At 40.0% G+C, this 26,948-nt stretch overlaps 1 protein-coding gene and 1 pseudogene across 1 annotated transcript in view; both read right to left on the bottom strand.

Annotated features, from left to right (window-relative positions):
* CRYBG1 (crystallin beta-gamma domain containing 1) overlaps window positions 1–25,020 on the bottom strand; it is a 193,423-nt gene extending 168,403 nt beyond the window's left edge. Inside the window, exon 1 of the mRNA XM_090279715.1 lies at window positions 24,464–25,020. Coding sequence (XP_090135841.1) covers window positions 24,464–25,020 — 557 coding nt within the window. The remainder of the gene's footprint in view (window positions 1–24,463) is intronic.
* LOC150007556 (tubulin alpha-1A chain-like) lies at window positions 16,279–17,884 on the bottom strand (annotated as a pseudogene).
* Window positions 25,021–26,948: the final 1,928 nt, after the last annotated feature.

Here is a 26,948-nt window from a genome sequence, read left to right as displayed (position 1 = left end):
TTGGCCCCCTGCAGAATTGCCTTAACTGAATTATACTCCAAGTCAATATTGGGGGCCATCAGACACATCCTTAAGAAAATTGTTGTTAAGTCTGTTTTAAGAAATTGTCAATAGCATTATTCCTGAGCTCACAGAATTCTCTTTGTAAGGATGCCCCAGAGAGAATTCTGATCTTAATAGAAAGAACTGTTGTAATTCTCTTGATGAGTCTGTTTATTTTAAAGACAGAACTATGAAACTTAGACCATTTCATATTTTATTGAGAGTGTTAGAAAACTTAGCACTAAGTCTGAGACTCTATCATAGTAGTGGCTAGGTCATTATGATCACCAGGCTTAGTCTTTTTTCTTATTAACGTGGGTCTTACCTTTGTTTTCCTTTGTTGTTTTACTGTATTTGTGCATCATACTACTTTGTCATATTTTATGTTCCCTGGTGAGCCCCCTGAAATCCTTACTAGATTAAGATACAGTCATGAGGCTAAGAAGAAAAGGGAAGCAAGAAGAAAAAAGCAGAGCTATTGTCTCTAAATTCTATTTTTATTTTAAATAAAGTGAAAATCCACCGCATTTCAAAATCCACCCTGTCTCAACTCCTTCTCCTCTATAAAGAAGAGGAGAGGGCTAGGTGACCTGTGAGAGTAGGCTGAGGGCCAGTGGGCCATAGAGGAGCCTCTGAAGTCTTATTTTGGGTCAGAGTTTAAGCTCATGCTATTTCCCATCCTAAACAAAGGTGACACTAACCACCCACCATCAGCAGCAGGAAGTGCCCTGTAAATTGTCTCCTTCCAGAGGTGTTGTGCTGAGCTGAGCTACGCACCTGCTCTCACCTGGTGCATGCATGGCCAACACTGCACACTTTCAGCAAGACTCACCTCATCAGAAATGCAGTTTATGAATGAGGAAGCATTGTTTTTCTCTCTGTGCAAGACTGACTGGCCACATACAGGAATGAGAACCACAATTACAGTTCCCCTAACCTCAAATACTAATCATGAAAACTTACCAGCCCAGCAGTCATCAACTATCCAGCTCTAAGCAGTGGTTGGAACATGCAGGAAATTGAATATGAAAAACTGCAGGAGGAAGTTATCTGTGGCAAACTTACCAAATATGAATAATAGACGTGGAAATAAAGAAGGGATTGAGAAAAAATATGTATGACAAACCACATAATACATTCATGTCAGAGCCTTGTTAGAAATCTATTCACTCCAGAAATTTTTATTTGTTGTGTTTTGTGGATTTTTAGGACATAAAGCCTAGCCTTTCGAAACTATTCTTATTATTCTAGTCTGAATACATTTCATTTACATATAGACATATATGAAAGGATCAAGACTTTACACATCTGATTCTGTAGTAAATTATTATTTATCACTACTTATGTAAAGAATAAGTTTTGGGTATGGGTTCAAATATTTGTGAAAATTATAAACAATGTAAAGAAAAGACCTTTAAACTCAAAAGATCTGGGTTTGGCCCCAGCTCTTCCAGCAGGCAGCAGGGTGCCCTTGGTAAGACCCTCCTGTGATTGCTGTATTCTGCTCTCCATTGGGCTAGATCTGTGATTTTCAAATGTCAATGACTTTAGTAAGAGGTTGGTTAAAATGCAGACTCCTCGGTCTTACCCCAAACCTACCGTATTTTCATTTCTGGAGGTAGAAACAGGAGTCTACTTTTTTCCCCCAGGTTATTTTGATTTGGATATTAATGCAATACATTTTGAGAAACACTGGACTGAAAGACCTCTTCACATACCTTTTAAAAATCCATAAAATTATGGTTCCATGATTAGGTCAAGTTGAATTTTCAACATCCTTTTCCAAAAAGTTACCTAAGTAATCCAACTGCCCTCTTGATTTCTTATTTGCCCTTCATGAACATAGGGACATTAAATAAATGCAGGATTTTCCATTAGCCCTATTTTGATATCAATAATTTAGGCAGATTAGTTAATAGCAATATTGTCATGAGGACTTAATTATAATTTTCTTTGGCAATGTGGCTAACTCAAGGGCAATGATTCACCAGGTCATATTATTGTTAATAACAGCATTTTTTTTTAAAAATAATTACAAGTACATGGATTATCAAAGATCTTCTGCTAGTTTCTGCATACCACTAGTACAGAAACCATTTCTGAACATTTAACTTTTAATTCTGGCCTACACATTAAAAGTAAAATCAAAATTATTATAAAAATATGGAACATAAAGTTATATTTCTAACAGAAATACAGTTATATTTCTAACATAGTTTTCCACTGTATAAATATCAATACATAGAAAGATTGATTTTTTAAAAGACAAATTTAACTAGAAAGCAATAGAGTTTTTACAACACTGGATCATGATAAAGGAACGAAAATTTAATTGATGCTCATGCCAAACATTCTATTGCAAGACCCAGATATTTCAAAACCAGTCAAGAATGCTGCTGACAGCTAGTCTGATTTTCTATAAAAATTGATAGAAAATTCTGCATCTCCTAACATGCTTTAATAGCACATCAGAGAATTTGCTTTCTCTATCTAATGAAGGGTTTCACCCTTTGCATGACAAAGTCCTCAAGGATGCTACTCCCTTTAGAGTATTGTGTCCTAGGTGTGGCCCACAATTAGGCCCTGCAACTTTGACGACACCAACTGCACGTGTACTGTCAGCATGTCTTTGTGCAATGTCTGAGGTCTACCTCCAAGATCTAAGGCTATTAGGCAATCAGGAGCCTGCCCCTCCCTGTCTGCTACATGTCATTGTGTTGAGAGACAGGAAATGGCTACAGCCCATGAGGTCTGCTCACTGCTTGCTGGTAGACAGCTCTGGTGTCCTTCAGCACTGTTTACTTCTAAACGTGAATGTTCATCTGCCTTCATTTGTTCCCCACAGTGCAGTAGTTTGGATGCACTGCTCTGGCTGGGCCTCTGTAACCAGATTATGGCAGGCACTGGAACCACCCATAGCCCTCAGAATATTTTAGTCTGGGATCAGTGGACTTCCAACCACGTGGGGCCTTTCTGGCCAGCAGGGGTCCACAGTGCCCTAGAGAAACAGTGCCCTGCAGGAGCAGCCTTTAACAGTGACTGGCAGAACTTGGAGTCTTGAGACCCCCAATGCCTCTCCTCCAGGGATGCCATAGCTCTGACTTCTACACGGATGTTTGGAATTTCCCAAGGGGATTAACCTCTCTTTACCAACAGTGGAAATGAGCTTGATAATTCCCCCCTCACTGGATGGCTTCCCTTTCCCACTCACTTTGTCACTCCTAAAGTGTATTTCCTGAATTTCATCTGTATTTGAATACTTCTCATGGGGCTGCTTCTGCAAGAACCCACTTAAGACACCATCTTCTAGGGAACCTCCCTTCAGTAACATTGTCTTTCACCACACATGGTTTTCAAGTTAGAATTGGTGGGCACATAAATGTTTGGGATGACATTTGTCTTTGTTACCAGCAACAGCAAGTTGGAATCTCTTGACAAATAGATCACGTCATCCTTCCATGGGTTCTTTTTCCTGTTTAAGGGAACTGAGCTGCACAGAGGTGAAATAATTTACCTAAGATAAAATAGCCAGTCAATGGCTGAGTCAGGAGCAGAATTTAGATATTCTGGCCACAAGTTCAAGACTGAAGACACCATGCCTCAAACTTGTAAAGAAAGCAGTATGCTATTTTATTATGTTAAAAGACACATTATGACTGCATAGAAGCCAGACAGAAATTTTCTAAGTCTTTAATTTTTTCTGAATTGTTATCATTAGCAAGGCAGTCTAAACTACAAATAGGAATGTCTTCAAATACCTCAAAGTTTATGATTCTACGCTGAATTAGTAAAATGATACCGGAACATAAAGACACAGATGTTGACATCTTAAGAGAGTCCTCAAAATAGCATTCATATGATTCACCCTTCATGTTATGTCTAAATAAAATGCATAACTCTTGCCATTTTCTTCATTTCCTTATTGCAATTGTTCAGGGTGTACAAAGTTTTTACTAAGAGGGGTTTAGATACTACCCTTTCAACCTACCTCATGACTTTGAGGGCTCTCTACTTTTCACCGAGGGACATATATGCTCACTGAAAAAGGTGGACATAACTACTCATTATTAGAGCCAACTCATCATTAGACATTGTTGTTTATTGTATTTATACCTTGACCAACTTGCCTGAAAAAATTATGAACTCAAATATGTGATTCAGAGGACTTAGTCAAGACAAAACCTTATAAGGAAGGTCAGGATCACTCCTCCTACTATAAACAAGGAATCTAACTAAGCCCCTGGAAAGTCAAGTGGTCATATTGAATAACATAGCTAATTAGTAGAGATCCAAGTCTTCAGATTTCTAGTTTAGTTCTTTCCCTAAATTGTAATTATTCATCTTCTTTTCTGAGTTCATTTACATTATTGGTAGAAACAGCTACATCGCCTGATCACAGTCTCCTCCATGCTAATAAACTATCAGACACAGGCAGGTGGCCATCCACCAGCGCTCTTGTGCACCACCAAGCTTCGATGCCTCAGGGAACTTGGAGGCAGCCACCCTGGTTCCTGGCCCATGCCCAAGTTCTGGCTTTGGGACTCCAGAATCTCTTGAGAATTCACTCACAGGCCTTTTCACATCACCAGTTCCCAAATGAAATTAGTTCTAAGGATATTTTAAATTGTTCAATACTGGACTTCCTAAACGTATTATGTTTCATGTTACCCAAATTTCCACCTAAGAAAAAAACAAAGGTGCATGTTAGCACCTGCTCAGGAGGAGCTCTGTCTGATGGGGTAACGACTTCTGGGGATTCACTCCACTGAAGTTGTACAAGTCAGAACAGTGTCTTTGCTTATCAAACTCCAAACAGTGAAATGCCCTAGAGGCAACTGTCATTCAAAAGAGCATAGAGCAGGTTAAGAGTCAAATTTCAGAATTCAATAGACAACCATTTATTACTATCAAAATTCCAATAGTTTCTACATATAGAATTTTCTTAGAAATGTTATGTTAAAAATTTAATATTTGTAATAGTGTGATCTTTAACTAGAATGTAAAGATCAATATCTTACTCAATGAATCAAATAAATATTTTTCAGTTTCCTCTTCAATATTATTTTGCTCTATAAACTTTACCCATGTTAAAAATTTTTTTTTAAGAAAGGGGAAAGAAGAAGAAAGGACATTACAATAAGCCAGTGAAGCTACAAAACACTTTTTTTTCTCTGTTTACTCTGCTGGGATATTTGTGGTGCTGGGGTGGAGAGAGCACTGGCTAAATTCCGGAGTCCTGGCATATAGTCCGAACTCTCATTATACAACTTCATGCCTCAACTGCTTACTCTGCATAATGGAGATGACCAAACCTAACCACCTCTCTGAATTATCTGGGAAGGCCACATGAGCCTCCTCTGCAAAACATGTTGTGTTTATAAGAGAAAGGCAACCTGATAGCAGTAGCTGAGAAGGAAATACGGGTATGTCTGTCCAGCTGCAACAATTCCCAGGCTTTTGGATGGCAAAAGCTGAGATGAGTGGGAAAAACACTGAGAAGGAGGGGGCCATGCAGAGTAGCAGCAACAGGATCCACAGAGGGACATGGATGAGAGTGCCCCAGGCCAGCTTCTCCGGAGATGGGGAGAATTAGAGGAGCGGCTAGGATGGACTAAAGATAGGGAAAAGCAAATACTGCCATGTATACATTTATTTCTGAGGAGAAGACAGGACAAGAGAAGAGAATTTACAGGGCTTCCAGAAAAAAAGTGGTGAGAACCACAGGATGACTCATGGGGTGATGGTGCTTCCTCTGCCTAAGGCCTCACAGTTTTTGTGGTTCTCATGGCGCTTGAACACAGTTTTCAAAGGAGTCTCTTAACTGCTTGGTTGGGGCCCAGGCAGGTTGGTATCATCCCCATTTTATTGATGAATAAAGTCCCTGAGGAGCAAAGAGTTTGGATAATTTGCCTAAAGTTGCCTAATTCACCATTGAGAAATCTAGGCTTAAAACCCAAGCCCTCTCATTTCTCTGTCAGTAGGTTTTCTTTTCTTTTTTCCTTTTCTGTCAACATGGATCATTGGTAAATAGTAAAAAGTTTATATATTGGATTTTAAGTACATTATCTTTATTTAATACCTGTGGTAGAATAAACTCACAGCAATTCATAATCTGAATATTAGATCAACAAAGACTCTTCCTAAAATAGATAAAACTTATTTAAAAAAGAAAACAAGAACTAGGACATTTTAGCAACCCAGTGAGTCCTTGGATAAGCCTCAATACTCTGTCAGTCAGGGATCCTGTGGAGTAAATTATCATTTGATTTAAAAGACCTGAGACTTCCGGCCAAGATGGAGGCCTAGACGGACACACTCCATCTCCCTCCACAACTAAGAAGGACTACAACTACTGCAAAACCAGAAATAACCAGAAGTTCTAGAAAACAAAGCTACATGGAAGTCCAACATATGAAATTATAAAGAAGTGGTGTTCGTCCAGATGGAAAGGAGGGGTGAAGCCAGATCGGAGCTGTACTGGCAGCGGCGGCTGCAGCGATGGCTGCAGCAACAGCGGTGGGATGGCAGTAAACATAGACACCCATATTTAAGGGGAGGCGAGAAGTGCCTGGGGAGCACACCCCGCTGCAGACCAAACCCGTCAGCTCATGATACCAACGCTGGGGAAGTCAGACCCCCATTGCTTCAGACTGTGAGGCCCAGAGGGCATGGGGCTGGAGGAGGAGGCTCCCAGTCTCTCAGCAGAGAGTGAATGACAGGAATCCATCCCGGATCCCCGCCCCCACACAAAATGCCACAGTGTGATGAGAAGGGTTGCCTGGTAGTGATGAGTGCACAGAGCTCCACCCCCTATAGTGCAGGAGGTGTGACAGCCCCGCCCAGGAAGCAAAGGCAAACACAAAACTCTCAGGATGGCACAGATCATGATAGAGATACCGGTAATGCAGCTGACCAGATAGAAAATATCTAACCTAACGGCTCAACAGATGGGAAATCTTTCTGAGGCACAGTTTAGAACTTTGGTCATAAAAATGCTTACAGACCTAACAGCAGATCTTAAACAAGATGGGGAAGGAATGAAGGCTAGTCGTGCTGTAATAAATGAAAACACATACAAAACTAGTGGTGAGGGAAGGAAAACCAGGGATCAAATCAATAAGTTAGAACATAGGGAAGGAACAAACAGTTAATCAGTGCAGAAAGAGGAAACAAAAAATGAGGAAAATTAGGAGAGGCTCAGAATAGTAGGGGACAGCTATATGGAGGCCAACATCCAAATCATAGGGTTGCCAGAAGGTGAAGAAGAGGAATTAGAAATTGAAAAATTATGTGAAAAAATAATGAAGCAGAACTTCCCTAACTTGGGGAAGGAAATAGACTTACAGATACAGGAAGCATAGAGTTCTAAAAAAACTGGACCCAGGGAAAACCACACCAAGACACATTATAAGCAAAATGTCAAAAATTAAGGATAAAGAGAGAATCTTAAAAGCAGCAAGACAGAAGAAGAGAATTACATACAAAGGGATCCCAATAAGACTATCAGCTGATTTCTCAAAGAAACTCTGCAGGCAAGAAGGGACTGGCAAGAAATATTCAAAGTAATGAAAAGCAAAAACCTACAACCATGATTACTCTATCCAGCAAAGCTGCCATTCAGAATAGAAGGGCAGAGAAAGTGCTTCCAAGACAAAGTAAAACTGAAGCAGTTCATCAGATCCAAACCACTGTTATATGAAATATTAAAGGGACTCGTTTAGGAGAAAGAGAATCAAAACTATGAACATTAAAGTGAAAACTGAATCACAACAACCAACAACAGAAGCTAGAGAATTGAAACAAAGGCAAACTAAGCAGGCAACGAGAGTGGGAAAAGAATCACAAGTATGGGGAACATATTGGGGGGAGGTCAGCGGGGAGGGGGAGGGGGAAAAGGAGGGAGATGGTACAGGAATCAAGAAGCATACTTGGAGGGAGTGGAGTAGATAGGAAGATGTTGAGAAGAACTATATGCACAACCAATGGACATGGACTAAGGTGGGGGGACAACTGGAGAGAGAGGGGTCACTGGGTGGAGAGGAATAAATGGAAAAGAAATTGGGACAACTGTAACAGCATAATCAATAAAGCATATTAAAAAAAAAAAAAAAAAAAAAGATCCGAGAAGCAATTTATAGCCCATAGTAAGTTTGCTGACTGCTTTGGCAATGATTCTGAAAATGTATAGACTCTGAGATTTAGAACGAGGCAAAAGCAAATGAGGTTAACTGCTATATGTTTTGTGTTTCATTTAAGGACTAAGAAAGTTAGCACTCATGTATGGAGGAATGGCAAAACATGGTATCCATTTAGTTCACAAAACTTTGAGTAAGCTTTCTGTAAGGACAAGGTCAAGAGCACACAGGTGGATGAAGAAGGAATATATAAGTGGATTTAAAGGACTCCATATATGAATGTACAAACTGCCAAGAACAGGAGAAAAAATATATAAAGGGTGAGTCATAAAAATCCCAGAATGCAAAGAGAAATGAAACAATTGAACTAATAATATCCAAATGAAACAAGAGAACTGGAAATATTTAAGGTATCCTCCTTATCTTTTAAGCAAAACAGTGCATAGAAGAATGTATTGCTTCCTTCTCTTTGCAATTTGCTTATATCTCTATGAGACTACTTTAATTTAATCTATCTTCATTTTCTACTAACACCAGATCAGACTTGACCTAATTTAACTCCCCTACCCAATTCTGCAGTACTCAAACATAAAATATCATGAAAAGAGCATCCCACTTAGATTTAGATGATGTCAGTCAGAATCCTAGCAGGAAACATGGCACACACAAAAGGAATGATTGAAAAGGGTTTAGAGAACTGACTGCCATTTACAAGGTGTGAGCAGGTGGGAGGAAATCTACAATGCTCCCAATAGCAGGAAGACACAGAGACAAATGGAGGGAGGGAGTGCTGAAACTGGCAAGATCAGAGCTGTAGAAAAGGTTCACCCATCGGAGGCTTTCGGGGAGTAACAATATCACTACCACACTCCAGCATGACCTCCCACACCTGTCCTCTCCTCTAATATCTCCCATTGGGTGAACCTAACTAGAAACTAGAGGGCAGAGAGCTTGGTCCGTGCAGTCTGTAAATACAACTCCTAGAATACAGAGGAGAATAGGGAGTGGATTTAGAAGAGCAAAGAGAGAATATCCAAAGACTGAGGTTTCACACAGAGATGTTCACTGCAGCATTACTTATAATAATGAAAAATTAGAAAGAACTTAAATGTCCAACACTGTGTAAGAAAATTATTTTACATATTTTAATAAAGTGAGAAAATTCTTGTGATATAATGTTAAATGAAACAGGATACAAAAAGCTCTAAGTTGCTGCCTTTGTAATTTCTTTAGTGCTAAGATATATGAAAATATATACAGAATGTTAATAATGTTATTCATAGACAGTGAGATTATATATTATTATAACTATATGGTAAATCTGCCAAGGTAGCTAAGGCAAATGTAGACTACATCAATAAATAAAATTAGATCCTCATACATTAAAAACAAAAACAAAAAAACAGTCCCCTGTGATATTCACTGCCCTGATCCTGATCACTTCCATAGAACTGGACAGAACATTTAAAAAGTGGCATGAACCAATTAAGCTTCTTCAAAGGTAAAGTGATACTGTCAAGCCTGGAGTCCCACTTATGTGATGAACATAAATCCTTTCCATAGTTCACATCATTCTCACTTCTTCTAAGCAGCTCTTTAAACAAGGTATGTGTAGAGGTCTGTAATATGACTATTCTCACCATGCAAAAGATTATACTTCCCCCATCCCAATAGACCATTCAAAATAAAAACTATTCTAAACCCTAAAACAAAATCTTAATATATTGAAATAACATAAAATTCCAAGTTTATTCTGGATTTTTTTTTCCTTCACTCATTCCTGTTTTGCTGACACAGTAAACACATGCTTAATTTACCAAGTAAGTGATCTAGCACTGATTACATAGGTAAATAAACTAACTAGTGCTAGAATGTATATGTTTGTGTATAAATACATATATAGACACAAGACATATCTTTAGATACAGATATAAATATAACCATCAATTTAGAGACTTTATATACATATAACTGGATTGCGTGTATACACACATACACAAACATTGTCAAGTGTTCTTTGGAATTTCTTCATCAGTAACAGTGTTGAAAACTCTCAAGATTTATCACTTCTCAAAAATTAAAATAACAAGAAAACAAAACAAAAAAAAAAAGAAAAGAAATGAATTACCAGTCCTCTGTCCCCTGTATCTGTTAGCCTCTGTCTTGTACATGTTTGAATATTTTCTCTTCTTCCTTATTATAACAGTAAGTATGGAAACTTTTCAATATGCTAATGGTGAATATTGGGTTTTGCAGAAGACAGGATAGTGAGACTCAGTTTCCAAAAGATAGGACTAGAACTGGTTTGCCGGCCCTCGCCCATAGCAGATGTCCATGAAGTTTGTTTAATAAATGAATTACAGAAGAGCAGTTTCACTCTCACACTTACTTACCTTCCTGAGTGTGACGGACACAGTCACCGAAGGCCACAGGTCAAGACCACTTTTGAGAGAAGTAACATTTGTGCAGCTACTGGAGTCACAAATGAAAGAGGTACACCTGGTTCTTCAATTACCATTGTCACATAATAATTGTTTTTAAAATTAGAGAAAGTGAAAAACTACAAATAAATAAAACTAGAGAAAGTCAATAATAAGCAGAATTGGGCAGAAAGTGTGGTTTAAGGTAAAATAGCAAATTTTTAGTTGTACTCTGAGTGGCACTAATGACTATAAAATTGTGTATGCTTTAAAATAACACATTAAATCTAAATACCAGAGCATATACATTTTTAGGCGAGTATAATGGGAAAATACATTTACTTTCTTCTATGACCTACTGTGAGTTAGTTCTGTACATATAATACTCATAGAAATTTATGAGTTTTCTTAAATGTAATTTATTAAATTTCTCAACTACATAAAAGTGAAAATAAAATTCAGTTTTGAGAGAAATAGGCACTAAAAACAAATTTACTAGTTCCTATAAAGTTAAAGATTATTAAAAGGGCGGTCATAATTCTTTCACATGCAACTCTCTAGATCCACACCTTTCAAGCCAACAGTATCTCCTATAAACTTGAAATGCTGGTCACCAGCATTTTCTTTCTTCTTTTAGGGCTGTGATTAATCTTTATGCAAAGTGAAAAACCCTCACATTTTTCACCTCAGGTTCCTTTACATACTCTGTGAATCATCCCAGCAGCAGGTAGTTAAGACTGTGACTTTTAGAGTAGATTGGAAATCTGGTGTAACAAGTTTAGTTAACACTTTACAGACTGAGTCACTGATTCTCAGCTGAATGATCTCATGTCAAAGATTCCCAGGAAAGCAAGGCGCCCCATGGACTTCCCAATGCACACGGATTCTTCCTTCCTACATATTCTCCTTCTCTATCGTGGACACACATATTGCTGCCCTCCTGGTTTTTGAGAGGGTGATTGCTCTGAGACTAAATGGCTGACTACATTTCAGGTTGTGTTTTCTCACATGCAAATATGGGGAGGGCAGAGCTCTATGCAGATCGCTCTAGCAGAGCTATTGTGAAGATTAAACGAGACACACCGAATATTAAAGCAGCTGTTGCATACTAGGTACTCCGTAGTTGCTCATGCCCTTTATCCTATTCTTGATAAAAATTTCTTATGTTAACTTCTGGAGAGGTTGGGGATTATCTCTCTGAAAAGATCCTTCCTCCTCCCTCCCCTCCGTGCCACACCCACTTTCCTCAAGAAATGTGCCCAAACCCAACTAACTGGCTGTCGCTTTTGCTGGTTGATCAGTTATCGAGTGTCATAAAGATAAAAATTGGGGCTCCTCTTTGTTTAACATCACTGGCTTTGTAAATTTGTGAAACTGTAACCAGGGTATGATTACACAGAGAAACAAACAGCCAGGAACGCAGTAGTGAGCAAGGAAGCTGATGCATAAATTCCTGAGAAGCTTCTCTGCAGGAAGAAAGTACCTGATGATGAAATGAGACAATGTCTCCCTGCATCTTCAGCAGTTATCACCTAGACCCAAGACTGTTGTCCCCTTATAAGCATAAAAAGTAACTTCTAACAAAAGTGAAATCACAAGGAAGGGTACAATTAAATGCCAACAACCCACCAGCTACTAAGACTTCTAGGTCAAAGTATTTGAAACTTCTTACAGGGTGAGATAAGGACAATCACAAAATGCAAATTGGTAAAAGTCAAAACTTGGAACAAATGCCAGACATTCAGTCGTATCTTGCTTTTCACTTGAAAAAAATCCAAAATCTAGTTTTAGATTAGCCTGTTTAAACACGTTTACTGACTCATCAGGGAATACCAAGGCTCTTGTTCCCGTCCAAAATGTGCTCCAAAGAAGGATTCCTGATCGCTACCTGGGCCCATTCCAGAAAAAACTTGTTTTGGGTACACTAAATACTAGAAGAGAATAGTTTTGTAATTATATCTTTTAGCAACTATATTTTCTTGTTTTGCAAATAATACAACCACTTAGTTCATGGGAGCTAACCAGTGGAGAAGCAGGCCAACATTTTGCCAGGCAATAGAACCAAGAATAGCTGCCAAGGCCTGGGGGATCCTCCTCTGTACAGGCTTGAAAAAGGCCAGTTCTTAGGTTTGCACATGGCATTCATGATAAAGGAGACACTGTATTTCAACCTCCACGTCAACAGTTTGCTTCAACTGCCATATCTTTTTCAAACAGCAGATACAAGCAAAATCAAGCTGTGCTTTACTAGGTTATTTATGAATCCATCAGTCGGTCGGCAGCCGTACGTCTCGAGAGACAATGGTGTAGCTTCTTAAGAGTCTATCTGCACCGCCGAGAATGGCTGTGCAGTCCAACTCGGGAGTGACACGGTATCTGTCTCCTCCCGTGTTGAATCGACATCTTGCGATGACGCTGGAGTGTCCTCTCCAGTGAAGCTGAAGCTACAGAGCCTGGGCAGGGTGATATGGAGGGTCTGCTGTTGCCCGTGCAGCAGACCCCCCCTCTCTTCGCAGCTGAAGGGTCCAAGGGAAAGACGGAGTCAATACAGCTTGGCTTCAGGTGCGCCGCAGGAGTTGCCGGTGTTGACTACAACGTCAAACCGCCTTAGGGACTCCGGCTCCGGATTTTCTGTCAGGATTTACTCCCTTAGCCTTTCCCCTGAAGAGGTATGCCGCAAGGCAGCGGAGGTTTTTTGGAGTCAGAGTTTTCCTTCTCTGATGTGCCCTGACTGGAAGATCGAACCAGCGACACTTAGCTCGCAGGCCGACGCTCAATCCACTGAGCCAAACCAGCCAGGGCCAGAATCCATCAGTATTATTAAAAAATTTAAATCATAGATACAATATATTACATGTCATAGCACCAGCATTACTTGAAGCCCCATAAAGAGTGTTTTTACATGTGTACAATATGGATACATGCTACAATTATAAATGACATTTTGTTGTTATAAAATACAGCATGTGTAAGCTTTAAATTTTCTTGTAAACATAAATTAAGTTAAAGGTTTTTTGTTTGTTTTCTTGCTTTTAGTTAGTAGGTGAAGTACTAATTAAGCAGGAACCCTGAAAGTATTCACTCTGTCATAACCAGACTACAGTGTAGTCACCGGCTGAATAACTAGTAACTCAATTGAGGGATCAGACAGTTTCATAGTTGTTGGTTTATGAAACTAGAGGAAGATTTCCAGGGGACTAGTCATCATGAGGTTAGATGAGTCAAATGGTTTCCTCTCAAAGGTTGATATAGGCCAGGAATGGAGAGGTACAGTCTTCAGTCCAAGAGAACCCGAAAGAACAGCTGACCAGAAACCAGAAAACCTGAGTTTTGGTCCTGCTTCCTCTATGTGCATTGCCTTCTTTGAATTTCAGTTTCCTTATCTACAAAATGAGGGTGTGTGCTTACTGCACAGAGCATTCTGAGCCTCAAGTGGGATAACATATCAGCAATGGTTTAAAATCCTTGAAGTGTAAGATCAACAGAAGGTGAAACTTGTGTTCATTGCCAGGGAATTGTTATGATAAATCAAGAAGTAAAACTGAAAGATTCAAGCAGAAGGACTTCTAGAGACCTGAAGTTAGAGCTGCTCCTAGCCCAAGCAGAAACTGTACATTTTGAGGACCACCTATCTGGCCACTTATCTCTGACCTAGAATTCTCCTGCATATGCCAAAACTGCAGGAGAAGAAGGAGGGGGTGCAAACTAGGACCACCTTTCGTTATGCTGCTTCCTGACAAAGCCGGAGCAGAAGCCCCAAACTTGAGATTTAGACACAATATTGTTGTATATAACATACACTTCAGAATTTCTGCTTTAAAATAGTGTTTTCTTCCAAGATTTTGATGTACTTATATTTCTATGAATTTACATATTTTCTCTCTACTACTCAACATGGAAGTTGTCCAGTATCAAAAATTAACTTGATTTTCTCTATATATCATAATTTCTGCTTGTCAAATCTAGAGCCTAACTATAGCTGATGTGGGAATTATAAAGAAGGCAGATTAACCACAGTGATGTCAATTTGTATTGATTAACCTCAGGACTCAAGACCATGACAGGGGGTTAAGGGGAAACCAACCCTTATGAGCCTTATGGTCAAATTACCATACCTCTCTGTGTTTTGTTTTCCTCAAAATTATTTCTCAGGGATGTTATGAATTAACTATACTGTAGTGAGTTAATACTTGTAAAGCACTTAGAACAGTTAGCCCTGGCTGGTTTAGCTCAGTGGATTGAGCGTCGGCCTGCGAGCTAAGTGTCGCTGGTTCGATCTTCCAGTCAGGGCACATCAGAGAAGGAAAACTCTGACTCCAAAAAACCTCCGCTGCCTTGCGGCATACCTCTTCAGGGGAAAGGCTAAGGGAGTAAACCCCGACAGAAAATCCGGAGCCGGAGTCCCTAAGGCGGTTTGACGTTGTAGTCAACACCGGCAACTCCTGCGGCGCACCTGAAGCCAAGCTGTATCGACTCCGTCTTTCCCTTGGACCCTTCAGCTGCGAAGATAGGGGGGATCTGCTGCATGGGCAACAGCAGACCCTCCATATTACCCTGCCCAGGCTCTGTAGCTTCAGCGTCATCGTAAGATGTGGATTCAACACGGGAGGAGACAGATACTACCATGTCACTCCCGAGTTGGACTGCACAGCCATTCTCGGCGGTGCAGATAGACTCTTAAGAAGCTACACCATCGTCTCTCGAGACGGACGGCTGCCGAGGACGACGACGACTTAGAACAGTGTCTGATACACACAGTGTATGCTAAATAAACGGCATCTTTCAATCAAATCTTGATGGAAAACAATGTTTTCACAGACATGGTCTGAAGTTCTTATTATAAACTAAATGCATCTTCTATTTTCTTATTCATAGCACATATTATTTTGCCTCTTGATCCCAATTATAAGAAAACAACACCCCCCCCCCAAAAAAATGGAAGCTTATACTCCTGCTTATTAACTGCTTTGAAAAAATGGAGGTAAATTATGCATGGTGTCTTTATGTAAGTGTTGGCCAAATCTCTCTTTTTTTTAAATAATTTATTTATTTGTTTATTTATTTATTTTTAGAGAGAGGGGAAAAGAGAAAGAGAGGGAAACATCATTATGTGGTTGCCTCTCACTTGTGCCCCCACCTGGGGACCTGACGTGCAACCTAGTCATGTGCCCTGACTGGGAATCAAACCAGTGACACTTGGCTCACAGGCCGATGCTCAATCCACTGAGCCACAGCAGCCAGGGCCAAATCTCTTATTTGAACTGTTGAGATTACCTTCAGGATGCCATAACCCTCACTTCCAATAAATGAGACTCGGTTAGCATCACTGGCTTGAAATGGCACACGGCAACAATAAATACAGCCAGCAGCCAGCTCTTTTCACCCAGAATATTATGCCAAGCGTAACAACAACTTACTTTTTACTCATTTAATTGCCATCTATCAGAAGGTTAAAAACAAAAGTCACTTGTTAATTCTGTTTCATTCTTCTGCGTTAGCTACAGGTTCAACCTGTCGCTCTGTCTATACCTTGTTGATGAGAGAAGCTGGGGACACCATGAGTGAACTTTGAACTCTCTGTCCCGTCTGTATGTCCCTGGGGCCTCTAAGCACTTTATCAAAGTGACCTTTGTTTCTTTCTTTCTTTTTTTTTTTTTTTTTTTTGTTATTTTTTTAAGACAGGGAATACTTTATTCAATCCCTTCAGAGAAGTGGACTAGCTGGGTCTGTAACAAAGCTTCATGTTTTAAAGCATAGGCCAGTAATTGTATGAGTATACACTGCTACATACAAGTTAACTGATCAGACCACAACTTTTCATGTTTGAAATAGAATAAGCTTCCCTGTAAAAGCAGCACCATTGACGTTTTAACTTTAGTATTCCTCTCCTTCTTCCTCACCCTCTCCTTCAACAGAATCCACACCAACCTCTTCATAATCCTTCTCTAGGGCAGCCATGTCCTCAAGGGCCTCAGAAAACTCTCCTTCCTCCATGCCCTCACCCACGTACCAGTGGACAAAAGCACGCTTGGCGTACATCAGGTCAAACTTGTGATCCAGGCGAGCCCAGGCCTCAGCCATAGCTGTGGTGTTGCTCAGCATGCACACAGCTCGCTGTACTTTGGCCAGGTCTCCACCAGGCACCACAGTGGGAGGCTGGTAATTAATGCCAACTTTGAAGCCAGTGGGGCACCAGTCCACAAACTGGATGGTACGCTTGGTCTTGATAGTGGCAATGGCAGCATTGACATCTTTGGGAACCACGTCACCACGGTACAACACGCAGCAAGCCATGTATTTACCATGGCGAGGGTCACATTTCACCATCTGGTTTGCTGGCTCAAAGCACGCATTGGTGATCTCTGCTACAGAAAGCTGTTCATGGTAGGCTTTCTCAGCAGAGATGACAGGAGCATACGTGGCAAGAGGGAAGTGGATGCAGGGATAGGGCACCAGGTTGGTCTGGAATTCAGTCAGATCGACATTCAGGGCTCCATCAAACCTGAGGGAAGCAGTGATGGAGGACACAATTTGACCTATCAACCTTTCAGGTTAGTGTAGGTTGGGCGTTCAATATCGAGGTTTCTACAACAGGTGCAATAGATGGTCTCATCGTCAACCATGAAGGCACAATCAGAGTGCTCCAGGGTGGTGTGGGTGGTGAGGATGGAGTTGTAGGGTTCAACTACAGCTGTGGAAACCTGGGGGGCTGGGTAAATGGAGAACTCCATCTTGGACTTCTTGCCATAATCGACAGAGAGATGCTCCATCAGCAGGGAGGTGAACCCAGAACCAGTCCCCCCACCAAAGCTGTGGAAAACCAAGAAGCCCTGAAGACCTGTGCACTGGTCAGCCAGTTTCCGAATTCAGTCCAGGATGAGGTCAATGATCTCCTTGCCAATGGTGTAGTGTCCACGGGCATAGTTATTGGCAGCATCTTCCTTGCCTGTGATCAGCTGCTCAGGGTGGAAGAGCTGGCGGTGGGTACCAGTGCGAACTTCATCAATGACTGTGGGTTCCAGGTCTACAAACACTGCCCTGGGCACATGCTTGCCAGCACCTGTCTCACTGAAGAAGGTATTGAAGGAGTCATCTCCCCCCCACAATGGTCTTGTCACTTGGCATCTGGCCATCAGGGTGGATGCCATGTTCTAGGCAGTAGAGCTCCCAGCAGGTGTTGCCAATCTGGACACCAACCTGGCCAACATGGATGGAGATACATTCACGCATGGTTGCTGCTTTGCGGCTGCCTAATGGATGACGGAGAGGAAGAAGAGAGGTTGTTGCTTCTTATCAAAATGACCTTTGTTTTGAAGGGTCTCTGTCATTGCTTCACGTCCACTGAACAGTCCAATCCAGGAGACGCACGGGACTGTAGAGGTAGCACTAAGCAAGTGCTCATTCTCTAGAATAAAGACTTCTCATAAGTCTGAATCCACAGAGGTGTTCTGATGAGGAATTTGGGTTAGCCCAATGTAGTAGTGTTTTAAGGGAGCTATAAATGAGCTAATGAGACTCATAAGCAATCAACTGGCTTTTCTGGCCAAACTCCCCATAAGTGTCAGACGTTCATATATACCTTATCTTGAAAACTCACTTCAGGGAAAGATATTGAATTTACACTCAGAATTCACTTTTCTAAAATGAATATATGGAAAGACACCTGTTGTATGTGTCATGCAATTTGGTATAAAAATAAAGATAGGTTGTTTTAGAAAACATCTTGCTTTGAGATCATAGGTAATGCTGGACTCTCCTTGACACAGACTGCAGACCCATTTTGACAAATAGTGGTTAGACACCAAATTAGCCATATACACAAAATAATGGTCCTCTTTGAATCTTTAAATCTATCTAAAGAATGTCAAGAATCACTCTTTTTCAGTCTATAACTTTAGAGTGCTAGCATCATGTTTACCTATAATTTCAGCCAAGGTTTTCAAACCAGTGTGTCACATTCCAAGCAGTCTTTATGCCTATGTGCCAAAATATGACAAAAGAATTAAGGTAATATAATCTCAGGCTTTAGATTTTAAGAACTGGAGAAAATGATTTATGCATAATCCTGAGTAAATGATTCTTTTTATCTGTTTTAAATGCCACTGTGAAAATAAAGTTTTCTATGACTTTCCTTTTGGTCCAGTATTGGATATAGTCTAAGATGATCATAACCTCAAGAGATCTGGAGCTTTGACAATCTCCATATGAGAGAATAAAATTTATAATTAATTATTCAGCATGAGTAAAACTTCATGAGAGAAAATATGTTCTGCTTCTTCAGGATAGTCCTTCTAATCTAAGTATATTTGATTAAATCTTCTATTTCTGCATTTAATGCATCATGAGCACTTTATTCATTTTATCCATGTGCCCCATCCTCCACTGGACTACAAGTTTCCTAGGGATTCCATCTGATTTCATTGTTTTATTTCCCAGTGTATGATATAGAATAAGTGTTCAGTAAGTGTTGGTTGGACATAAGTTTGATTGATTATCATTTCAATAAGACACAAAGAGGAATTTGGGCCATAGAATGATCTGTTATTAATCTTAGAAAAGCTTTTCTATAGGTCAGATTGCATTGCTTTTCATGAATAGGATCTCTAAATCTTCTAAATAATAAGTATAATATGAAATGGAAGTTAAGCAGTATTTGCTCAAGTGTTTCAAAGTAGGCAGAAATGCACACTTCAAATAATCTTCTCACTAGACACAATTTTTTAAATTAAATAATCACTTTTTTATACATGGATATTCCTGAAACACAACTGATCCCGTAGGTAAGCTCAAATTTTAAGACAGATTTTTTTTTTTTTTAGAGGGTGGTGGGGAAGCAGGGAGAGGGGAGAAAGAGAGAAACATTGATTTGTTGTTCCACTTATTTATGCATTCAATAGTTGATTCTTCTACGTGCCCTGATCGGGATTGAACCTACAACCTTGGCGTATCATCAGAACAACACTTAAACCAACTGAGCGACCCAACCAGGGGACATATATGTGTTTTTAATGTTCAAAGTAAATGGATATTTTGAATGACTATTAGGAGTTAGAAAATAAATTTCAGTAGTTAATATCTTTGCTACCTTGCTTTAATCATCAACAAATCGTAAAACAGTGATCACTCTTTCACCATTACAAATAAAATTTATAATTGAAAGGTAAAGAAGGAAAAAGTGAACCCAAGCTCAGAAGTTCCACTAAAGGTCTCTGAAAGCATTTACATCACTTTGCATATGAACTACATGGATAATGACTAAAAGCATAGATATAGAAGGTGGATAAGTGATGCAATAACAGAGACAAGTGGCAAAGAATTATCCTAGTCTAAATTTAGGCTTCAGAATCACTTCAGGAGAAACTTCTCTAACTTCAAGTATAAAATTTTTCTTTGGCTTCCTAAGTCAGATATATTAAGATTTTTAAACCCCTGAATGCGTAAGGGCCACCCTTTATAGACTAACATGCACATCCAGATCCTCAAAGGTACTTCAAGGCTAGACAGACCTGATTACAACTTCTTCTGGGCTTCTGAAGTTATTTGACTCCAGTTACAAAGTAAAACCGTATTTATTCATGCTAGTACTGTTACTATGACAACAACAATTACAGTTATCACTGCCACTATCACTCCTGCTTCCACCTGCTTTGGGCTGGGCCCTGTGCCAGGTGTTTTACACATTAACATGAAATCCTCACAGAGCTCCATAAGAAAAGAGCAATTATTTCCATTTTACAGGTGAGAAAGCCAAGCTAAAACCTGAGGCTTAACAAAACTCATCCAAACGGCAGAGGTGGCTTTGAAACTGAGTCTGTCCAACACCACAGTCTATGCATTTTTCACTGCAGCATGCTCTCAGAGCTCCTATTTACTGAGCATCTGTTATCTTCCGAGCACTGTGCTAGTTGTTTTAAACCCATATTATAATCCTCAAAAACAATGCAAAGAGGTAACTCACAGATCGTGAAACTAAAGTTAGAGCTGTAAAGAAACTTCCCAGGAGCTGACAGCTAGTAAGTGGCAGAGCTAAAATGTAAATTCCTAGCGTGTCAGTGGTGAAACAAAACAAACCTTAAATTTCAGGCTCCTGCCTTTGGCATAAACTAAATAAGGGAGGTAACCCAGTATTAACCTGTTTAACTATAACATTAGATAAAACAAATATAGACTTAACTACTATGTCCATTATGTTAGAAATAATTAAACCTTTTAGAGTATAAATGATTGCTCTTTTTCTGAGGAATAAGACAACAGTTTATCGTCACAACACTATAGTGCATCAATTTTCAATCTTTTTCATCTCATGACACACATAAACTAATTACTAAAATTCTGTGGCACACCAAAAAAATATTGTATTTTTTGCCAATCTGACCAAGAAGTAGGTATAATTTTGATCCATTCACACCAGATGACTATTGTTATGTTGGATGATGTTATTTTTCTAATTTAACAATCTAAGGGAAAAGGGGCCAGTGCCCCTAAATAAAGTCAGGTATTGCATGTTTTAAAAATCCTTGTGGCACATCAGTAGAAATCACTGCTCTAGTGAAGGAAACAGGTAGTAAGTTGTTTTCCCTTTATAAAAGGGGAAGCTCCAGTTCAAATACAGAAAAACTAAGAGACTGCTTACAATCCTGATATCTGAGCCTGCATCCCCTGGTTTGGAGGTAGGTCTCTGTCCGCCCAATGGAGATGCTCTGCCCTCTGGCACTGGCTGCATTTTTTCCTCCAAATGAATCTAGGTCTGCTGATTTTCAGAGGATTGTCAGGCCCACCAACCACTCGAGTCTGGCTCTCCTGCAGAAAGCATTAATGCTTACTTCTTGGTGTGGCGTTCAGTTCAGTTCCAGGGTGATCATTTTTACTTTACCGCATTGACCTTTGGCTAAGTGCCCATTTCTAATCAAAACAACACTGTGTGCTTTAATTAAGGAAAGTAAAAAGAAAGTACCCTTTCCATCATAAAGCAGAAAATAAATACATAAAATTACCACTCAAAAGGAGGTATAGGCTAGATTCTGACAAGAAAAAAGAGAAACCATTCCCATGTTTCGAGTGCTCACAATATAGCAATCACTGTTTTGAGCACTTGACATGCATTAACCTGTTTATTTTCATAATAACCTCTTATTATGTCCCTTTTGTGGATAAGAAAACTGAGGCACAGAAAGGTTAATAACTTGTCCAGGATGACATGGCTAATGTGTCACAGTAAGTGGAAGAACAAGGACTTAAACCCAGATAAAGAACCCATGCTCTGAATAAATTGCTTACAAAATGAGCATAATTCAAAACCCAACAAATGATAGTGACGCTAATGGCTGCTAAGGAAAGTCTGGCAAGAGCTTGTCATACTCTCTCCACTCACACCACTGGGTCCTCTGATGGCAATAGGCCAGTGGACTAGGCAAGAGATGGGGCAACAGCTCTATTTCTATGGAAAATAACATGAACACGTTTACCAAAACCAAGCTGAAGAAAATCTTGAAGGGTATATTTTAGGAAGAGAGGCAGCCATGTTCCAATTATTTTATGTAAAACAAGCAAGCGACCATCATTGACTTTTAGAACATCTACACTAAAAGCCACAAATATTTGCAGACTACAGAAATCTGTCGTCAATAAACTTTGAACCATCATTGGAGTGGTAAGCTCTTCTAGGAAGAAAAGCATTTTCCCCTATCTAATCCTATTTTTTTCCATTTTTTTCCCATTAGATCTTTGCGTTTACAATAATGATGATGATAGTGGTTTTACATTTACTGAGTTTCTACTTTGTGGAGTAAAAGTTTTACATATTATGACATAAACACTCATTTGATATTCACTACAGCCCTACAGAGTCAATATTATTATTTTCTCCATTTTCCAAATAAAGAAACTCAGGTGAAGAAACTTGCCCAAGGTCACACAGCCATTTCATTTTTGTTTAAGAGCTCATAATATTAATTGTATATGTTCAGAAAATATGTGTGGCCACTTGACTGTCCCATGCTTATGTAGAGAGGAAGGCCCCAGTAAGCTCTGCACCTTCTAGCCAAGTTCCACTACCTCCAAGTCCTGGGCAGAAATGAATGGAGCCACACTGGCCAATGACTGACCAGAAACCTCAGTGTGCTTTGACTACTCTCTTTAGACTTAGAAACAGGTACACTCTCTCAGAGGTACATATAATATTTATAAAGATGATCTAGCTAGAAAAATATCCCAAAGACGGACTAATATGTTTAGTTTTCAGAACATTTGTTAGTACAAAGTTCATCATAGTTCTGAAGGAAAGAATAGGGTGCTTCAGGACAGAACTAAAATACAAGCAGCTCAAGGAGAGAAGCAAAAGCTCCTAATTTAAGTTTTACTATGAAATGCACTTGCATTTGAATGAATTGTCCATACCTGTGAATGGTTACATTATGATAGCCAGGAAGCGACTGGACTAGGTCAGATAAGAACAAGCAATCTGGAAATGTTTAAAACATTTACTGAAGTAGTAAGAAAAATACTTCAAGGTTGAGTATATTATTATTAACATAGTTTGTTAGAATTTTCAGTTTGTAATTAAGCACAGTAAGTTTTTGAATAGATAAAAATATGATAAAATATTAGAAAAAATAAAATGCCTTCTCTCTTAGCACTCCTCTACCTACACCCTCACACATAGACTTTCCTGAGCCACTTGTGTTTCTCAGGAAGTACCATGCTATCCTGAGGGCTGGTGATGTTCATAGTGCAATCTCTGCCTGGAACTCCTTGCTTCTCCCTTTTTCCCATCTGACTAAGCCACTTTAGCCATCCTCCTCCAGGAAGCCTCCCTGGACCCCCTCCTCTGTGCTAACTAACATCTATCAAAGCATTTATCCCACTCTTTACTATTTGGTCTCCACATGAGACTAAGAATTCTTTGATGACTGTTGTTTTTTATATCCCAGCACTTAGTTAAGGTGCTCAATAAAATTTATACTAAATAAAAATATATATATTGCAAAATTAAGACTTTTTAAGAAATAAAAGGAAAAATGTCTAAAATGCAAATCTTGAACAATTTTAGTTTGGTCCTCATTGTTCATAACAGTGTGTTTTAAAAACACACACAGGAGGATTTACTTAACTGTCCTTCATTACAAATATTTTATACTTCCAAAGCATACATAGATATACTGCTACTTCAAATTGATTTTTGTTCAATAATGTACCAATTCAGATAGTATAATGAACAATTACACACATGGAATAAAGCCACCACAAGATAATAATAAAAATTTAAAAAGCTCAATGACAATTACATTTTGAATAAGTAGGTTCCTAGTTCTGCCACTGATTCCAATAGGGACAAGTCATTTTACCCTTTGGTCTCTGGTTCTCTATCCATAAAATGGGGGTAACCATCCCTGCCACTTCCCCATTCAGATCTTGTAAACACAATGTAGATATATCTTAAGAGTGGGGAGGGGGTCTTCACAATGAAGGCACCATTATTGATCATATTATATAATCCAAAGGCAGAGTTCCTACCATCATTCATTATGACAATAACCCTTCACTCTCCTCCTGCTCTCGTTTGCAGGTTGAGAGCGTAGCCTTTTGCATAATTTCGTTGACAGTCAAAATAAAGGTCACGTCCGTGGGCACAGGTTTCCTTCGCTGGTGCTTGGTCTGAGCCAGAAATCTCGAGGGACCCACCCGCAGACGCCAAATCGCGCTCCTCTGCACCCCGTTACACTCGTGCCAGGTGAAACGGATCCCGGGCTTTTGCCCTCCTCCGAGTGGGATCGAGTGAAGTTTACCGTGAAGAGGACTCAATGGTCAGCGTAGCCGGAGTAGATAGGAGGAGGTGGTGAGACTGAGGGGCTTGGGCGAGAAGCTTACCTGGCCTCGCCGAGGGGCGCCAGGGATGGGTGCGGAACGAACACCCCACAATCAGGCGGCGGAGGCTGCTGCTTCTTTTTGGAGCGCCAGATATGGAAAGGGGTGTGCCTCTTGGAGGTCCTGGACGGGCTGGACTCCCCAGGGTCGCCCTGAGGTGGCAGCGACAGTGGCATCTTCTCCTCTGCCTCCCCCACGCGCTGGTCCGATGCTCCTCTCTCTGCCGCCCGGCCCTTGTGGAAGAACATACCTGGCCTCCAACTCGACCGTCTTTCCCAGCGCGCTGTCGGTCCCCGCCCCCTCTGCAGGGAGTTAGAGGACGAAGACAGAGTCGAGCAAGAGCAGCACAACAATGCGAGCCCTCCGAGAGGAGGCGACGGCCCAGCCGCTGCACAGCGCCCCTCCGTGGTGAGGGCGGCACAGGGCGTTAGCCCAGGTGTGGCGCGCGCGTCGGGAGCCCCAGGTAAAGCAGACTCAGTCCCCGGCCTCCCTGCGTGCGGCAAATGTGGGGCAGCGTCACCTGCTGGAATCCTTGGGAACTGCGTCTCCTGACACCGCATCCCCTTTTCTGGGTTGAGAACCAGAACTGGGTCTGATTTCGACAACGCCTCCCGTACATCTGCTGTCCGGTGGCCTGCGGAGTTGTTGGCCGCTTGCGACCTATGCAGACTGGCAGGATAAGTGGCTTAACCATGAGCCCCGCCTAAAAAGGATGGGAGAGGCGCATCCCATGGTCGGGCCACCCGGCAATTAGGACTATTCCACTCAGGCCTTTGGTTGGCTTGGGCAATATCATATGTTGGGTGGCTTCCGTGTCTGTTTGTAAACAAGGATGCCAACGTCTATTTCTCCCTTCAAGAGTCTAAATAATTAATTTGTACTTGCATCTCATAAAGCACAAAAGACTTAAAAACAGAAGGTAATTAGGTATATTCCCCAGTTTCCAAAGGGCTTAATAGGTCCCTCAGAGTGAATTAAATGCCAGTCCCACAAGGCTCTCGTTACCTGGTTTACTGTTAATAATTTTCTTTATTAACTTCACAATTGTGATTAAATAGCAGAGGCAACTAATATTTAAGCAAAGGAAGTACATGAGCAATTATTTTGGGCATTATTAGGTCAAGAACCAGTTTAAAAATTCAGTGCAGCGCGAATTCCCTCTTACACTGTAATACCATTTTTATTTTCTCTTGAAAGACCCAGCTCATTCATTCATTGATTCATTCATTCAAGGAAAATTTATTTGTTTGTTTTAATTCTCACCTGAGAATATGTTTTTATTGATCTGAGAGAGGAAGGGGAAGGAAAAGAGAGAGAGAAAGAGAGAGAGAGAGAGAGAGAAACATCGATGAGAAAAACATGGACAGGTTGCCTCCTGAATGTCCTTGACCAGAGATGGAACCTACAAGCTAGGTATAAAACCCACAACCTTTCCATGTGTGGGAGGATGCTCCAACCAAATGAGTCACCCAGCCAGGGCAAAGAACATCTATTTTTATTAATTATTTTTATATTTACATTTTTTCAAGGTATAACCTACATACAGTAAAAACTGCATGTATCATAAGTATATAACTCAAGTTTTTACATATTTATGTGGTTGGAGGATATAAAATGGTTTTAATAAAGAGTAGTTAATATGTTCTAGAAAATTCTTTGTGGCTTTTAAATATACCATTATAAAAATAAAGAGTATTTCCAAACTTCAGAAATCTCTCTCCTGTCCCAATTCAGTGCCTTACTGTGCACCCCACTACACACACATCTGTTCTGTAAAAGTTAACCATTATTTCAACCTCTGTCACCAATAACTAATTTTGCCTCTTCAGAAAGGTCACTTAAGTGTAATCACAGTATATAATTTTTTGTGTTTGGTTTCTTTTGCTCAGTATTAGTCCATGAGAGTCATCCATATTGTTGCATGTAGTAGTTTTTCATTTTTAAGAAAAATTATTGTGTACTATTCCATGATATAAATACACCACAATTTATCTATCCATTTTACTGTGAGTGGACATTTAGGTTTTTTCCAGTTTGGGGCTATTATAAATAAAGTTGATATGATGAACCTTCTTAGACATAAACATTTATTTCTTTTAGATATATATCCAGGAGTTCAGTCTCTGGGTAGTAGAATTATGCATATGTTCAGCTTTAATAAATTTTGCCAAACATTTTTCTAAAATGGTTGTATCGGGACTGGCCAAGGAACTCACTTGGTTAAAGTTTTGTCCCAATATGCCAACTTGTGGGTTTGATCCCCGGTCAGGACACATACAAGAATCAACAAATAAAGCATAAATAAGTTGAACGACAAATCAATACTTCTCTCGCTCCCTCTTTCTTTCTCTCTCTCTCACTGTCTGTCTCTATCTTTTCCTTTCTCTCTTTAATAATCAATAAAAATAAATAAATAAAATGGTTGTATCAATGTATGCTCTTCTCAACAATGTTTGAAATTTCCAGTTTTCTACGTCTTCATCAACAC

This window comes from Furipterus horrens, unplaced genomic scaffold (genome assembly GCF_987537825.1).
Source record: "Furipterus horrens unplaced genomic scaffold, mFurHor1.1.pri manual_scaffold_6, whole genome shotgun sequence".
Lineage (NCBI taxonomy): Eukaryota > Metazoa > Chordata > Mammalia > Chiroptera > Furipteridae > Furipterus > Furipterus horrens.
Note: the sequence above shows the minus strand (reverse complement) of the source record. Positions and strands in the feature narration are given on the sequence as shown.